The sequence below is a fragment of the Vigna unguiculata genome, chromosome 6 (assembly GCF_037176805.1).
Source record: "Vigna unguiculata cultivar grain cowpea cultivar isolate G323 ecotype 2 chromosome 6, ASM3717680v1, whole genome shotgun sequence".
NCBI classification, from domain to species: Eukaryota; Viridiplantae; Streptophyta; class Magnoliopsida; order Fabales; family Fabaceae; genus Vigna; species Vigna unguiculata.
This window is the reverse complement of record NC_140797.1, coordinates 31,974,723-31,992,657: the sequence shown is the minus strand read 5'-3', so window position 1 is coordinate 31,992,657 and position 17,935 is coordinate 31,974,723. Positions and strand designations below refer to the sequence as shown.

Genomic DNA, 17,935 nt, shown 5'->3' with positions numbered 1-17,935 from the left:
AATAATAACATTTACAACAATATAATCTAATTTTCATAATATTTCATTACATAATATTTTCATTACTTTATTATTTTAATATATAAAATTAAAAAAAATACAACCCGTCTTATGAACTGGTCTGGTGTACTATTTTACATTTTAAAAAAAAAAAATTCTTATTGTGTTTTAACACATACAGGGACCTTAATTAACATTCACTTTTTTCGAAATTTTATTTCATTTCCCGTAGTCTTTAACAATATCATAGTAATAGAGTCAATTCTTAGTTTTCTTCTTAAAATGTAAGGTGTAGGTACTTTTAAATAGAAAGGTACTTCAAGAAAATCGTGTGTTAAATAATAAATTAGTAAACTAATTTAGTTAAATATAAAATATACTTAAGTAAAAAGTGAAACCAAACCCAAGTTTTCCCTAATCCATCAAATGACAATTCGTTTTAAAATATGATTAATGCTTCTCGACCCAAAAAAATATGATTCCTACCTACCAAGGAGTGTTCAAAAGCTAAGAAATCAAAAGAATAAAACTACCCTGTTATGTTTAAAATTAGTCTTTGCATTTACATCAGTAAATAAAGATCATTAGTCATGACCCTATCTCCCATGCATCATCCCTTGTTTGGCCACCGCAATCTCCCATGAAGTTGAAAAATATCTTAACATCAATAGCTCATGACTCACTTTTGGCCAAATTTTCACGCCATCCAGCAAAAAATATTATGCAGAAGCCATGAATTGTTGCTTCAGCCGAAACATGGTCTAAGTGCTGTAACGTGCAACAACAACCAAACAGACACTAAGATGTGGATCGAGTTGACGTAAGATTCTTGACGGAGACAAATGCCACCTTCTTTGGCATAGAGTGGAGTTTATCATTCGTAGAAGACCTTGAAGATGTATGCAAACCAGCTTGCTGTGAAGATTCATTGATGGAGGCTTTTGTGGTGTCTTGATTTTCTCCCTCCTCATGGTACATGGTTATCTTAGAGTCAAATTGTGATGAGTCAGTCGACAAATCAGTATTCATATTGTCTACATGACAGAGATCTTTGGCAGCAACAGCTTCCACTCCCTCAAGCTGATCATCTACACAACAAAATTTACTAAACCTTGGTTAAAACAAAGGCACCAACCATAAACAACCTCTTTGCGTATATGCAAAGATAAGTTTCGTACAATGACCTTCCCTCATACCTTCACATAGAGAACGGCTTTCTGAAACAAGGGAACATTAAATTTTTTGGATATAAAATGGAAATACCACAAAGAAAGAAGAGAGAAAAGTAATTATATTATTTATGTGATTTGTATACAATTTCATGCATGTAACCACTTGCAGAAACTATCAACAAATGAGATGCCATTTAGTAAGCCCAATAGAAAGAAATCTACAAAGTATACGAAAACAAGCAAAGATGACAAGATCAATTCAACAGCAATAGTACGTTTGGTCACATTGACCAGGCAATGTAAATGTGTTTGGCTAAAACCTAAATTCTAAATTATATTATTCATCATGAGATCCCTTTTAATAATTTCTGCCAATATTCTTCTATGGTGACATGATCAATTCAATCAAACTACTTAGTATTATGTGTAATAGCACTCGCATGATTGAGACCTAGCCATGACAACAATAACTAAATAAACAGAACATTGGCTCACAATTATTCTGAACAGAAAAAGAGAAGCTACAGAAATAAGTCATATTAACAAGATACAACAAATTCCGTGCTTTCTTGTATAAAATGCTTGACTAACGTAATATAGTAATATGAAAGGGACAACATTGTTTCAAACACCAGAAAGACGTTCAATATAAAACAGTTAAACTGCCATGAACTGAACTAACACAATTAAATAGTAAAATAGAGAAGACTTCGAGAATATGCAACAGCAGAAACAAGCACATCATGCTTCTTACCCCCGAGAAAAGATTCAATACTATTATAATTCACATTTGAAGTTTGGACAGAGGCATGTTCATTATAGTCCTCGGCTTGAGTTTCATTTTTCCTTTTATGCGTCCTCTCGTGTAATATAAACTTGTCTGATTCCCAAACACAATCTAATGTAACAAAATCATCATTAACAGGATAGAAATCTCTAAAAACCTGCGTCATAGGATATATCAATAAGGGAGAAGAAAACATATCAGCCTATCATTTCACATTCATATGTGGAAAACTTAGAGGAACAAACTAACCTCAATTCCATTAAGAGTTATTTTCGTTGACTGTTTGGTTATAGAGAGAGAAGAAACCATGTTGAACAATGAAACAACATCAAGTAATATCTGTGCAAGGAGGATAAAAGAGTTCAAGTCAATTCGATCAATAATGCTATACAATAAATGCATGATCACAGTGAAGTATAATTTACGTTTTACAGTATCTATAATCAATCTGATAATGTCTTTTACTTTCCAGCTAATTTGAAAAGTACCTCTGAATTAGCTTACATTATCTAAATTGAAACTTAATAAATGATATAGTCAAGATTCAATATATAAACTTGGAAATCTTACTTGTTGAACCAAGACTCGAAGACGTGCAAGCAAAGCCATGATTGTCAGAGAAAATCCCGTAAAAAAGGATTGTGCAAACAATACAGATATCTCACTATGAAATTGTCAAGGAAAGAGCTTTTATTTTGCAATTTTAACAGATTCTCATAAAATGATAAAAAAGAATATTAAAGGGCTTCTAGTGCTACTGACATTAATGGTGATAAAAACTTTCAAGGGTGTGTGTATTCTACTTCTCCAAAGTATAGAGCAGAATGATGATTCATGGATAAAATAAAATACCAAAATATCACATTAGATAACCATAACCAAACAAAATCAGAAATGTAAAACTTCAAAAACAACATAATATGGGACTGTTGAAGGGAAGTGGAGATGAAATCAACATGGCAAGTACGAATAGAGAAGTCCATGTTTCAATGAAAATCTAGATCAATCAACAAACACAGTGGGAAAAATATCAGCATAAAAAAAGAAACAAAAAAGACAGAACACAAAAGATAAAATCCAGCATTAAGTTGGTGTATAGAATCAGTATATGCAAGTAAGCTTCTTATGTTTACAGATAGGATTGTAGTTAAATGGGGGAAAAGATAATGAAAAAAGAATACCACAATCCTATTGTGGAGCATGTTAATCACATCTATCATTTGGTAACACCAAGAACCAACTAACTAGTACCCGTAATAAGAAATAAGAAAAAATATTAGCATCATGTCGTGATCATAGTATGGCCAATTTATAAAATTGTAGAATAAATGAGCCAAGCATTAAAATATATGGATACGAAGCAGCCTTCAATATTGGTTCAACCATCTGCATAAGAAAACAAAACATAAATTGAAATAAGAGAGCAGATTTCATAAATATAAACAACCCCAGGTTAACTCTATTAAGATGAATTGACAAAATTATTTCAATTAGAATCATACAATTTGTACCAAATCCTCATTATAATTATACTGCATTGCATTGTATACATGGGAAGAGGACAGCTAATGACCTACCACAGTATATATACGTTGATCTTAGAGTACTAAATAAGGAAAATATTTAGAATTTAGAGCAACAATATTATTGATCAGCAATTTCACCTCAGCTAATAAGCGTGCAGCTCCTACCAATCGCTCCATAAAATTGTGCTTTTTTTCACCATCACATTTTCTTCTTTTTAAGCTGTTAAAGAACAGTATGTCAAAAACTATCATCATCAACAAGACAGGAGTTATAAATTATAATATCATCATATGTAAGAAGAATACCGCTGCATGATCCACATTCACACATTTAACCATATGTGTACAGCAAGCAGGTCTATATAACGGTTTAAAAATAGTCATTTTCTATTTTTATGAGATCATGTAAATGAGAATTTCAAAGTTTTCCATTTCCTTTTTCTTTGCCTTGCACATAAGGAAAAGGCAAACAAAATTCAACATCTTATAAACAAAGAATCCTCATGACAAAGTGCTAAGCACCAGAGACTAATTTCCTGAAATATCATCACAATAAAAATATAAATACAACATATTTTAAACATCCAATCATACTTCCTTGCCATTATCACAATTGTATAGCTAAATTAATTCTTTGAACATGATTTGGAAAACACCAAGCAAAATAATTGTTAATAATATAGAGCTACCTCTCTAAAAGAATAATTTTCTGTCTTGGTTTATCTCCTTTGATAACATGGAGGCATGATGTTACAAGCTCCTCCAAGTTTGCTGATTGCAGAAGTCTTAAATCCCTTCTCACCTACAAATTTCAATACAAAACAAACAAAACCCCAAGAGATGTAAATACAATTTTCCCCACAGATGCAATCATTTTTTAAAAAAAGTATATTACAAAGAAAAAAAAACTTTCATGATATTTGTGAAACATTATGCAATTACATATTGAATGTTGACTGGAAAAACTGTAAAACATAACATGCAGTGAACCTTCAAAAGACGCTGGAAATAGGAAGAGCGTCGGTGCTGGTTCTTATTTTTGTACACTATTCTCTGTAGAATGCCACACTCAGATTGGAGTTGCGGAAGCATAGATGTTATTCTCGCCTCAATTGTTTCAAATTCGGTATCCATTGACTCCCTGCCAAAGCAGCCATCAGACAGACATCTTCAAAACGAAAGACATTAAATACTAGACCGAAGCAGACGATCAATCGAGTACTCATGCTTTTTTAAAAACCATTTTGATTATTGACTAAAAAGAAATACATTAAGTACTAAGTTGATGGCTCAAGTACTCATACCTTTTAAAAAGGTATTTTAATTATTTATAAAAAAATGAAAGGAATTAAATGCTAGACCGGTTGCAGATGATCGCTTGAGTACTCATACCTTTTAAAAGAGTACTCATACTTTTTAAAAACATATTTTAATTATTTATGAAAAAAAACGGAAGGCATTGAAAGTACAAGGCTGATGCGGTTGAGTACTCATGCTTTTGTTTTAAAACCTATAGATATCCAAAATTTATTTAAGAAAACATGTGAAACTAGCTTTGTTTTCATTTTTATTTATTAATAAAGGAAATTGGGTCATGTTAATGTAATTATGCTTATAGATTGAAATGGGCCTGAATTGGCTTTGCGAATAAAAAGAGAAAACCTACTGATGGCCTAAACCTAAATTGATTTTAAAGTAAACCCAAATGATATAAAGATATAACAAAACAAAACCTTGTGCAAAGCCCTTTATCACAAAAAAAACAGCTCTAAATCCAAACAAAATCAAACTAAGCATTAAAATCCAATCTGAATATTATATGATTTCAAATCATTACAGTCCAAGATCCACGGATAATCAGCTTACACTATCATAACACCAGGAGAATTCATAACTTCATTCATAGATTTTTTCTAAAACATTCATCAATAAAGAAATCAAACCCATACAAAATCACATTTAATCGTGAACTAAAACACAAACACTCGGTGCATTTGAACCAGCAACTTAAATCAATCCCAACCCAAGAATATGCTAAAACGAACACATAAATTACCATTCGTTCAACACCAGAAATTCAGATTCAAATCACAACTATAAACTGAAAACAATTAATGAAAACAGCAAAAAGCATTGGCCCAAATTACCAATTAACGAAACTGCTCAAACAAATCAATTATGGAATTAAATCTATACCAATGCAATTCATCCAGCACTTTTTCACGGCCCTTTCCTCAATACATCCCATAGGCAGTACTGACTCTAACTCATCAATCCAAATCCAAATCCAGAAACATTATAACCCCACAATCCCAACTCGCTTACTTGCCCAAGTAACTTTTCAAGCATCAAATAATGAATCAAAGTAAGAACAAAGCAATCCAAAAATATTACATTCATCCAGCCCAAACCAAATGCATTACCATGAAATTAATTATTCAACAATGGACGTCGGTGACCGTGGTGATTGAAGCTTGCCAGATAGAAAGTTCAGCGCCTCCAATCGATGAGTGTGACCTCGACAATGGATTGCAATGTTTGAAGATTGGGGGTGAATGGAGGCCTCTCCCTATGTTTGTGAGGGTTTCGTGGAGAAGAAGCAGATGTGTTGTGTTGGTGAGAACCGTCGTGTGCGTGATGCGTTCCTCCCTCAAAGATGAGGCATGGGTCCTGAATTTGTGGTGAGTGCTGGTGAGTCAAACCAAAATCCCCAAATTGGTGTGTGCATTAGGTGCGTAAGTGATGTGGTGACTGAGTGGTTCGTGTCTTCGATGTTTAGGTGCGTGAGGTGTGTGATTGAGTGAATAGTGTTTGACTGGCGTGAGTGGTGTGCGTGAGGATTTTGGAGAGTGAGATGCCTCGTGTGTGTGCGTGAGTGAGATGTATGTGTGAGTTTAGTGGATGTTAGGTGAGTGGGTGCTGCGTTGTGGTGTGTGAGGTTTGTACGAGGCTGAGGGTTTTTTTGAAGTGCCACGTGGCATTTCAAGAGTGGATGAGGGTTTATGAATATGAGTAATAGAAAAAAGGGTGTGGGATTAGTAGATAGGAGTTAGATTCTTTGAAAGAAAATGGGTAAGAATAGGAAAAAAGTAGTGTACAATTAGAATAGATTGAGTTTTTATTATTAATTTTTTTATTAATAAAAAATGGATCAAGAATATGGACTCTAAATGATTATCTTTTTGTTATTATTGTTTTTAATTATTAATTAACTTATAAATTAATTTTCTTTTAAATTTTCTTTTTATAAACTTTATTTCAACCATTTTTTTTATCTATTATTACTTTTTTCTATTTTTAATTTTTAAAAATACATTTTATTTGTCTTTATTTGTCTGGATCAAATCGAGTGTTTCGGGTCATAGACTAGGATGTTCCAAACAAATCCTGTTCATCTTCAAATAAGTATTAAACAGTTCCAAACAAATTAAATAAGACGTCAAAGAATTCACTAAAAAAAAAGGTTAACACTAATAAATTCAAAAACCCCAATGCTTCAGATTCTACTTTTCCTGTTTCTGCTTCAACTTTACACCAAAGCATTTTGTCAACTTTAAACACACTCAACCATGAATTCCGAAATCCACAAATAAACCCATAAAACTCATCGTGCAAAATAAGAAAACCAAATACTATGCAATAGTATATATGACGGAACAATAGTAGCAACTACTTTCTCCACTCCAGTAAAAATAGCATTAATATTTGTAAAGTAAACCCATAAATTCAATGCTTCCCACAACAATCAATCAATCCAAGACAAAAATACTCTCACACGTTTTTTTTCCTTTTCAAATTCACCACGACAAAGTGATTCAGGAATTCCCACTTCCAATACTAAAGGGTTTGCGTCAAAACTCAAGCCCAAAATTTCATTAACAACAAACCAATTACAATCAGTAAATTCTTACTCAATCACAAACCAATTAATCAACATCAAATTGAAACCCGACCGTACACATATACTCGACCATAAAAAGTTTACCCCAACAACCCATTCTCTTATATTTATCAAAGCCAAAATGCACCAATCCTAATTTAGAAACCCAGGTTTCCGCATACCAGAAACTTGGAAACTACATCCATCAAAATTCATGTTCAAACCAAATACAAAAAATCCAACGCGATGCTCAATGCATTTAAACCATAAACAACATCAAATTAAATCAAAACAGAGGTTAGGTTATACAATTTCTTCAACGTCAGAATTTCAATCATTAATCCCAAACTAAACCATAGCCTCATCAATTCAATTTGGTTCCAACAGCTTACGACCCGAAACAAACCCCAATTAGCATTTAATGTGAAATCCAAATCGGAAAAATAGAGGAAGGAGGAAAGTGAAATACCTCAGAGATACCGATATAGAGAATAGAGAGGAACGGGGATGCAAGTGGAGTTAAGCGCACAATCTCGTGGCGGCTCACAATGTCAAGTCGGTTCAGTGAGCGTGGTGAACGACAGAGTCTGTGGTGGACGAAGGCGAGGGGTTTGGCCGTGGGCTTCAACGGTGGTGACTCTCTGAGCGAAATTGGACGCTCTGTTCGACGAAGTCCAGAACAAATGCTGGTGGGAGAAGAAGAAGACCGTGAAAAGCTAAAAGAGAATCCAGAAGCCTCTTGGTGGTAATTTTTTTGTTATGGTGTGTGAATCTTTTTTTTTTTTCGCGTGAGTCGTGAGTGTGTGTGAGGGTTGTGTGATGTATGCGTCCGGTGTGATTGAGCGTGGGTTGAGCGAGCGCGAGGGTTGTGTGATGTGTGCGTCAGGTGTGAGTGTGAGTGAATTTGAGTATTAGGTGAAAGAAAAGAGATTGCCACATCTCACTGGTGAAAATATCGGAGGGTGTGAAAATAAGAATGAGAGTGTGAAAATGAAACGCGACATTGGACCGCTAATAAAAAAAAAGTTTCGTAAGAAGAAAAATAGGATGTAATTAGAATAAATTGGGTTTTATTATTATTATTATTATTATTATTATTTTAAACTAGTGTAAATATGCACTATTGTGTTTGTGTGTACATATTTTTTTATACACGTGATATTATATTAGTAGGTGATAATATTATAATGTTATTAAATTAATATATAAAATAAAATTATATTTATTAAAAATTAAGTAAAATATATAAGAAAAGATGAAAGACTAATCGTTCACAAATAAAGAAAAGAGAAGAAACCGAAGTAGACAATTTTATAAAAAATTTATAAAAGTAACAGTTAATTTTAAAAAAATTAATAAATAAATATATTTTAAAGGATAAAATCAATATTTTAAAATGTGGACATAAAAAAGAAAATTCTCTTTATATATATTATTATAGATTATGTAAAGAAAAGTAGAGTAGTAACCCCAAAGAACCGAGTAATGTGTAATATGAATGGTTAAACTTAATTAGTAGGTTAAAATATTTTTTTATCTTCATTTTTTACAAAACTCATAAATAATTTTCCAAATTTTTATTAATTTTTATTGGGTTCATAAATTTTAAAATGTGTCAGCTCTTATTTCTTTTTTAATTTTTAATTTTTTTGAATTTTTTTATTATATGTCACATCAATATTGTAACATATATTACATTAATAATAAATTATACAATTATAAAATTACAAAATTATAAAATATAAAATTTTAAACTTTAAAATAGAAAATAAGAAAACATAAAATAATATATGACAACAATTAACTAACATGACAAAGATAAAAATCATGTAAACTATTTAGCTTCTATATTACTCGGTTTAACAAAAAGGTTAACTACGAAAATTAAATTAAAAAAAATTAATTTATTAAGTACTCAATAAAAGAATTAAATAAAATTTTAATTAAAAATTCTCAAATTTATCGCAGACTTAAATTATACTAAAAATGAAATGTAATTAACCGGTCTGCATATAAGACTAGTAACATTACATATCCAAGTATTTAAAAAATGATTATATTACTGGCCAAATCACATATGATAGGAGCATTTACGTTAATTTTTATATAATAATAAAAAAATTATAATTCTAAAAGAAATATAAATATTTTTATAATTTTACTTTATAAGTAATTTTTTATTATAAATAATTATATCAGTTTATAAAATAATTAATTTTTTGAAAAAACAGTAGAATAGAAAAGGTAAAATTTTAAAAAATTAAATAAAAATAATTAAATTTTTAAAAATATCGCTTAAAAAGTAAAGATTCTAAGATAATTATTTAATTTAATTCTTTTTATTAAAAGATATGATTGAAAAAGAAATCTAAATATTGAAATGATGAACCTTCGTATAATGCTATAAATATAACTCATAAAAATAAATATTTTCTTCAGTATATGCTGAAAATTTATTTTATAATAATAATTTTTATTTGCTTAGGAGACATCTATCATAAATACTATATATTGAAACTTAAAACAAATTTTAAAAATAAAATAAAATAAGATTAAGGAAGAGGAGAAAGAAGAAGTTATTCTTAGTTTTCGTACAGTCTTCTTGATCTCTCTTCTCTTTTTCGTACGATCTGATATATTTTTTATTTTTTATTTGTTTAAGTTTTTTAAGTTGTTTTTCTGTTACCCTAGCACACACTCGACACACCATGATTTTCTTCTTCTTCTTCATTCTCTTCTCGCAACTAAGTTTGTACTTCAAGATTTTTATTTTTATTTTTATTCAGTGCATTGACTGAACATGCACAAGCAAGACTTCGTTTTCGTATAACTGTTTCTCAGAGTGTTCTGGACCAAGCATTAGCATTCTAAGAAAAACAGTATCATCCTTATCTGATGTCTTCGAAGAACTATAGAACACCATAAACTCTAGCTAATACATGTTGCAAAAATTACTTGTCTTCGGTTAATCAAATACGACAACACATATTTAGAAAGGGCAGCGATCAAGCCAATAAAAGATTCCGATAGACAGACTCTAGAGACACAGTTTTTTTGCACCTCTCAAAATAAAAATATTTTCTTAGGTTTTGATCTACTTTCATTTCATTGTATTAGGTTATCCATCTGACATTCTTGTCACATGACCAAATCACTGCAAACAAATCTTGTCATCTTCTCTATAATGCTGTACTTCAAACTTTTGTCGCAATATATTCATTCATATTATCTTTTATTGTATGTGTAATCATTTAGCATCTCCATATTTTCTACTAAATCATTTACTTTAGTTCGACACTTCATTACCCAACCCTCACTTCTATTTAGCATCATTTACTGTCTTTAGAAGTTGTTTGCAAAATTTTCTTTAGGTCTGATGGCACAAATCATGCTAGAATAGTTTATCAAATCACTCTCTACAATTTTTCTTTATCAAAATCATGCTAGAAGTTGTCTCTAGGAGTGGTTTGCAATTTGACCCTTTTTTTTATCAAGTTACACCCAATTGTTCCTGCAGAGAACAAATGAGATAAGTTAGGCACAAGCGTCACCTTACCATGTAGTCCGCTATCTCTTCAGTTGGCCTCTTCCTGGTCGATACATGTCAGCTTGGACCCGGGAGGGGTTACCTGCAGAAGAATCTCCGAAGCTCAAGTAAGTCAAAGCTCTCAGAGAGTCAAATCAATGATTAATGAATGCGTACCTTTAAATGATGGGGTCCACGCGTATTTATAGAATGTTAATGACGTTTGACCATTACATGGACTGGGTCTTGACCTGGGCCCTAGTTTGGGCCATGAGTGGGCCTGGGCCCCCACCCAGGCCTTAGAGGCCTATTGAATGCGGGGGTCTCCTTAGCTTTTTGGAGAACTTAGCAGGTGTGTTCGGGTAGTCGGTCTCGACCGACTACTTGGCTAGGTGACTTATATTGGTGATGTCTGAATATTAGGTGGTCTCGATATTTAAGCTTTTACCAAATTTTTAATTTCTTACACCCCACATTATTTGCATTTTGTTTACTACTTCACACCTATATTTCACTACTTACACCTCACTATTTTTTTTATTTAATTGCTCCTTACACCTCTCACGTTTAACTGCTTTTTGCACCTCTTCCGAATTTAAGTTACAACAATGAAAAATAACACCAAATAGTCTAAATTAATGTATCATAAAAATACTTGCAACCATATCAACTTCTCTACATTGAATCTAAAAGACAATATTCTCTCCAAAAGCTTCATACCGGATGAATGATGCTTTATTAAAATTTTGTTTACTTTTTATAATTCTGATGTTATATTTTATGTTAGTTTTATTAGTTGTTTGAACTTTGCTTTTTAGGTACATTGTTATCTCTCGATCTGAGGGCACCGACGATCCCTTTGAAATTTACTAGGAGTTAAGATTTACAAATTTCACTTTGGCCGTAGTTAATGACAGGATGATGATAAGAAAAAGATATTTTTCATATTTTTATTATTTTTTTAATTTTAAGTTTATGTTATATGTATAATCTATTTAAAAGTTAGTTTTATCGTATTTTATGATAATTATTTAAAAAATTAGGAGATTTTGTACAGAAGAAGAATAATTTGTTTTGATATTATTTAGTCTATTATTTATTTATGTGTTGATTTTTCAAAATGGGAATACGAATTTAGTTATGATCAACCTTTTTCGGTTTCGATTCTTTTACCGGTTTCAGAATTATATCCTAATGATTGAAGCAGGTTTTTTGTCATTAAGTATGGGTAACCCTATCGGCCTCTACTCAACGTTGATGATTACCTTCCCGTTGATAATAATATTTTTAACATCATTTTAGGAATGAATCTTTTTAGGAATGATTACCTTCCCGTTGACGTAATAATCTTTTTTTCCATAATATATTTTTAACATCATTTTAGGAATGAATCCAGATTTTGTTTCATCTTTAGGATCTGCATATTTACTGTTTGTAAGTCAAGTAAAGACGAGTGACAAGTATAGTGAAATGACATTCTCAGCTTTGGGTCGTCTTCTTAATTATTTAAAGACTAAACAAGTCGAAGATATGAATGATAAAATTTGGAATCATTTGGAATAAGTTTGTACGTAATTATGTTTTTGTACGTGATACAATTTTTTGTATATACTATAAGTTTTTGTACGTATTATACATTTTTGTATGTATGTGATATATGTTTGTGTACGTGATATAATATTTATATGCACTATAAGTTTTTGTACGTATTGTACGTAATATATGTAATATATGTTAGTTTAGTGTACGTAATATAATCTCTTTTGTATTTTGTACCAAATTTTTTGCATCAAATTTTAAATTTCCTACCCCTCGTTATTTGCATTTTGTTTAGTACTTCTTTTTCACAATCTGAACCTCACAATTCTTTTTAATTCGTGTTTAATTACTTTTTACACCTCTTTCAAATTGAAGTTACTATAATGGAAAGTAAAAATCATTGGCCTATAGATTGATGTATCATAGAAATACTTGTAAGCATATCAAGTTCTCTACATTGAATCTCAAAGATAAAATTATCTCCCGCATTTAATTACTTTTTACACCTCTCTCAAATTGAAGCTATACAATGGAAAATAACAACCATTGGCCTAAATTGATGTATCATAGAAATACTTCTAAGTATATCAACTTCTCTACATTGAATCTCAAATATAAGATTATCTCCAAAAGTTTCGTAGGGGATGATCTCGAATGATGTTTTATTAAAATTTTGTTTACTGTTTGTGGTTCTGATGTTGTGTATTATGTTAGTTTTATTAATTGTTTGAACTTTGCTTTTTAGGTACATTGTTTTCTCCTGAACTGGGGCACTGAGAATCCCATCAGAATTTATCTTGGAGCAGAGAAAGATAGTATAAATTTACCTCAAGACTGGAAAAGATTTGCAAAATTCACTTTGGCTTTAGTTAACATCTTCATGACAAAAAGGACGATAAGAAAGGATATTTTCATATTCTTTTTTTTAATTTTAAGTTTATGTTATATGTATAATCTATTTAAAAATCAGTTTTATCGTATTTCATGATAATAATTTAAACAATTAGGAGATTTTGCATAAAAGAATAATTTGTTTTGATGTTATTGAGTCTATTACTTTTAATCCGTGTGTTGATTTTTCAGGATGGGAATATGAGTTTAGTTATGATCAATATTTTTTCGGTTTCGATTCTTTTACTGTTTTTAAGTCAACTCAATGAAAGAAATGAGTTTGTTTTGAATGATACTCTAATGATTGAAGCTGATTTTTTGTCATTAAGTATGTGTACAGTGAACCCTATCGACCTCTAATCAACATTGATGATTACCTTCTCACTGACGTCAATAATATTTTTTTCCATAATATGTTTTTAACATCATTTCCAAGAATGAATCTAGATTTTGTTCCATTTTTAGGAGATGTATGTTTAGAACATCCCTTATTGCTTGTAAGTCAAGAAAAGAGAGGTGGCAAGTATAGGTAAATGACATTCTCAACTTTGGGTCACCTTCTTAATTATTTGAAGACTAAACAGATCGAAGATATGAATGATGAAATGTGGAATCATTTGGAACAATTATGGGAAGAAGCTAACTCTTTTGGATTTAATTTGGGTTGGGTAGAAGGTAATGTTAAATGTGCTTTAGATATGAAAAATTAGATGCAGAATATGGTAAATGTTATGGTATCATAGTATGCGGAAGCACAGGATCGTGACAATTGGAAATTAAAGAGAAGCAAATAAAAGAGCAAGAGAAATAACACACAAGGATTTACGTGGAAAACCTCTTTTGAATGTAAGAGGAAAAACCACGGGACGATAATGAACAAAGTTCCACTATGAAAAGAAGAGTACAAAGCTCTTAAATGGGAACAAGAATCCTCACCAAAAAACACTCAGATGTCTTTACAAAGTGTGTCTCTGTAAATGTTTTTTTATATTTTTTTCAAGTCATGGAGATGTTATTTATAGGCTTCAAAACTGCACTAGTAAATAGGCCATATGAAGAGTCTTCAAAACTGAAGCAGTAAATAGGCCATATGAAGAGTCTTCAAAACTGAAGCAGTAAATAGGCCATATGAAAAGTCTTCAAAACTGAACCAGTAAATAGGCCATATGAAGAGTCTTCAAAACTTAAGCAGTAAATAATTAATAATTAGTGCTTAAGTAACGTGTGGTATTAGGAATTGAATGAGAACCACATATTCTAACAATCTCCACCTTGGTTCGAATTCTACAAGTGTTCATTGTCCGATAAAGCCCCAAAGGGCATTCAAATGCTGTATAGACCAACCAAGTCCAAACAATGTTCAAACTTGGTAACTGGAAGTAGCTTGGTAAGCATGTCTGCTGGATTCTCAGAAGTATGAATCTTTACAACCATAATTTCTCCAACAACAACATCTCTAATAAAGTGATGTTTTATATTGATGTGTTTGGTCTTGTCGTGATAACGATTATTCTTGGTTAAATGAATAACACTTTGGCTATCACAAAACACAGTAAGAACTTTCTGTGTTAGACCAAGTTCATTTACCAAACCTCGGAGCCAAATAGCCTCCTTCACTCCCTCTGTGGCTGAAATATACTCTACTTCAGTTGTAGATAATGCAACAATAGATTGAAGTGTTGCTTTCCAACTGATAGCACTATTACAAAGGGTAAAGATGTAACCTGAGAGAGATCTTCTTCTATCAAGATCACCAGCATAATCTGAGTCAACATATCCTATAACATTATCAGTTGCAACCAATTTTTTGTCAAATACCAATCCAACATGAGAAGTACCTTTTAGATACCGAAAAATCCATTTTACAATACTCCAGTGTTTCTTGCCGGGATTATGCATATACCGGCTTACCATGCTAACAGCATATGCAAGGTCTGGCCTGATGCATATCATGACATACATAAGACTGCCAATAGCATTAACATAAGGAACATGTGACATGTACTCCATATCTTCCTTTGTATCTGGGCAAAGATTTGAGGATAACTTGAAATGTGCAGCAAGTGGAGTAGAAACAGGTTTACAATCATTCATATTAAACCTATCAAGTACTTTCTTAATATACCTTTGTTGAGATAAAAACAATTTACCAGTTTAACAGTCCCTGCGAATCTCCATACCAAGAATTTTCTTTGCTGCACCTAATTCTTTCATTTCAAACTCATTGCTTAGTTGAGTTTTTAATTTCCTGATAGAAAACTTGTCACGTGATGCAATTAACATATCATCAACATATAGTAACAAGTATATGAAAGATCCATCTTGGAATGTTTGAAAATAAATACAGTCATCAAATTGACTCCTGCAGTAACCTTGCCCAATCATGAAAGAATCAAACCTCTTGTACCATTACCTAGGTGCTTGCTTGAGGCCATATAAGGATTTCTTCAAACGACAAACAAAATGCTCCTTTCTAGGAACAATAAATCGCTCTGATTGTTCCATGTAAATTTCTTCTTCCAGCTCTCCATGTAAAAAAGCTGTCTTTACATCTAGCTGCTCTAACTCCAAATCAAACAGAGTAACAAAAGCAAGCAAAACACGAATGGAAGTATGACAAACAACAGGTGAGAATATCTCATTAAAATTAATACCTTCCTTTTGATTAAAGCCTTTAACGACTAGTCGTGCTTTGCATCTTGCATTTTCAACCCCGGGAATGCCATCTTTCTTCTTGCAATTGGAAATTAAAGAGAAGCAAATAAAAGAGAAAGAGAAATAACACACAAGGATTTACGTGGAAAACCTCTTTTGAATGTAAGAGGAAAAATCACGGGACGATAATGAACAAAGTTCTACTATGAAAAGAAGAGTACAAAGCTCTTAAATGGGAACAAGAATCCTCACCAAAAAATACTTAGATGTCTATTACAAAGTGTGTCTCTGTAAATGTTTTTCTATATTTTTTTTCAAGTCATGGAGATGTTATTTATAGGCTTCAAAACTGCACTAGTAAATAGGCCATATGAAGAGTCTTCAAAACTGAAGCAGTAAATAGGCCATATGAAGAGTCTTCAAAACTGAACCAGTAAATAGGCCATATGAAGAGTCTTCAAAACTTAAGCAGTAAATAATTAATAATTAGTGCTTAAGTAACGTGTGGTATTAGGAATTGAATGAGAACCACATATTCTAACAGTAAATGTGACAAGGGCCAAGGATAACGTGGATAGGTTACAAAATGAAACAAAGAGGTTGATGGCGGAACTTGAAATGGCAAGAAAGACATTGATGGAAGCAAAAAAAAGACTTGTAGAGACTGCTTGGGATTTAAAATTTGAACATGGAATGGACACCTTTTTAAATAAATTGTAGACATAAACTAACCTGAAATAAATCATTATACTTTGACCTAAAATTTCCAATGTAGTTAATGTTAGAATTTCAATTTCACCATTCTCAAGGAATTTAGCTTATATTTGAAAAATCATTTGTTCTAGTTTTTTCCAAACTATATTTCATAATGTTTTATAGTGACGCGTGTTGTCCATGGTATGTCATTATTTTGGTTACTCCATGATGTGTAGTTTTGCAAGGAAACTTTGGTGAGTAATAGCAGCTGCTTATTAGTTTGTTAACTAACATATTTGTCTTTTTTCATACATGTGGGTTATTTTCTTCGATAGGTCTTCCTAATCTCTCTTTGTGCTCTTTTCTTATTACGTAATATATTTTATATCTTGTACGCAACTATGTTTTTGTACGTGATACAATTTTTGGTATGTATTATAAGTTTTTGTACGTATTATAATTTTTTTTACGTAATATATGTTTGTGTACGTGATATAATTTTTTGTATGCACTATAAGTTTTGTACGTAATATATGTTAGTGTACGTGATATAATCTTTTGTATTTTGTACCAAATTTTTTGCACCAAATTTTCAATTTCCTACCCTCATATTATTTGCATTTTGTTTACTACTTCACACCTCTTTTTCACTATTTGCACCTCACAATTTTTTTTTTAATTTAATTGCTCCTTGCACCTCCCGCGTTTAATTGTTTTTTACACCTCTTTCAGGTTGAAGTTACTACAATGGAAAATAACAACCATTGGCCTAAATTGATGTATCATAGAAATACTTGTAAGCATATCAACTTCCATACATTGAATCTCAAAGATAAGATTATCTCCAAAAGTTTCATAGTGAATGATCTCAATTGGTGTTTTATTAAAATTTTGTTTACTGTTTGTGGTTCTGATGTTGTGTATTATGTTAGTTTTATTAATTGTTTGAACTTTGCTGTTTAGGTACATTGTTTTCTCCTGAACTGGGGGCACCGATGATCCCATCAGAATTTATCTTGGAGTGGAGAAGGATAGTGTAAATGTATCTCAAGATTGGAAAAGATTTGCAAAATTCACTCTGGTTGTAGTTAATCATCTTAATGACAAGAGGACGATAAGAAAGGATATTTTCATATTTTTAATCTTTTTTAATTTTAAGTTTATGTTATATGTATAATCTATTTAAAAATCAATTTTATCGTATTTCATGATAATAATTTAAACAATTAGGAGATTTTGCTCAAAAGAATAATTTGTTTTGAT

General features: G+C 31.4%; 1 protein-coding gene across 2 annotated transcripts; it reads right to left on the bottom strand.

Annotated features, from left to right (window-relative positions):
* Positions 1-392: 392 nt before the first annotated feature.
* On the bottom strand, positions 393-6,473 carry LOC114188080 (uncharacterized). 2 transcript variants are annotated; one of them, XM_028076593.2, is made up of 10 exons: positions 5,909-6,473; positions 4,476-4,626; positions 4,175-4,287; positions 3,624-3,705; positions 3,317-3,345; positions 2,530-2,623; positions 2,209-2,298; positions 1,927-2,116; positions 1,185-1,217; positions 393-1,088 (listed from the first exon to the last, which is right to left on the bottom strand). In XM_028076593.2, the coding sequence occupies exons 2-10, from the start codon at positions 4,617-4,619 to the stop codon at positions 799-801; spliced, it is 1,065 nt and encodes a 354-aa protein (XP_027932394.1). In that variant the 5' UTR covers positions 4,620-4,626; positions 5,909-6,473; the 3' UTR covers positions 393-798. The 2 variants fall into 2 exon arrangements, with proteins under 2 accessions (XP_027932394.1, XP_027932396.1); XM_028076595.2 differs by lacking the exon at positions 1,185-1,217 and having other exon boundaries at positions 5,909-6,434.
* Positions 6,474-17,935: the final 11,462 nt, after the last annotated feature.

Excerpts from the sequence above, each read along its gene's own strand:
- LOC114188080 (XM_028076593.2), bottom strand. The coding sequence starts at position 4,619 with ATGGATACCGAATTTGAAACAATTGAGGCGAGAATAACATCTATGCTT. Across the intron at positions 3,346-3,623 it reads CTGCACGCTTATTAGCTGAG|ATGGTTGAACCAATATTGAA; the intron begins GTGAAATTGCTG and ends TTTCTTATGCAG. Across the intron at positions 2,117-2,208 it reads TAACTCTTAATGGAATTGAG|GTTTTTAGAGATTTCTATCC; the intron begins GTTAGTTTGTTC and ends CCTATGACGCAG.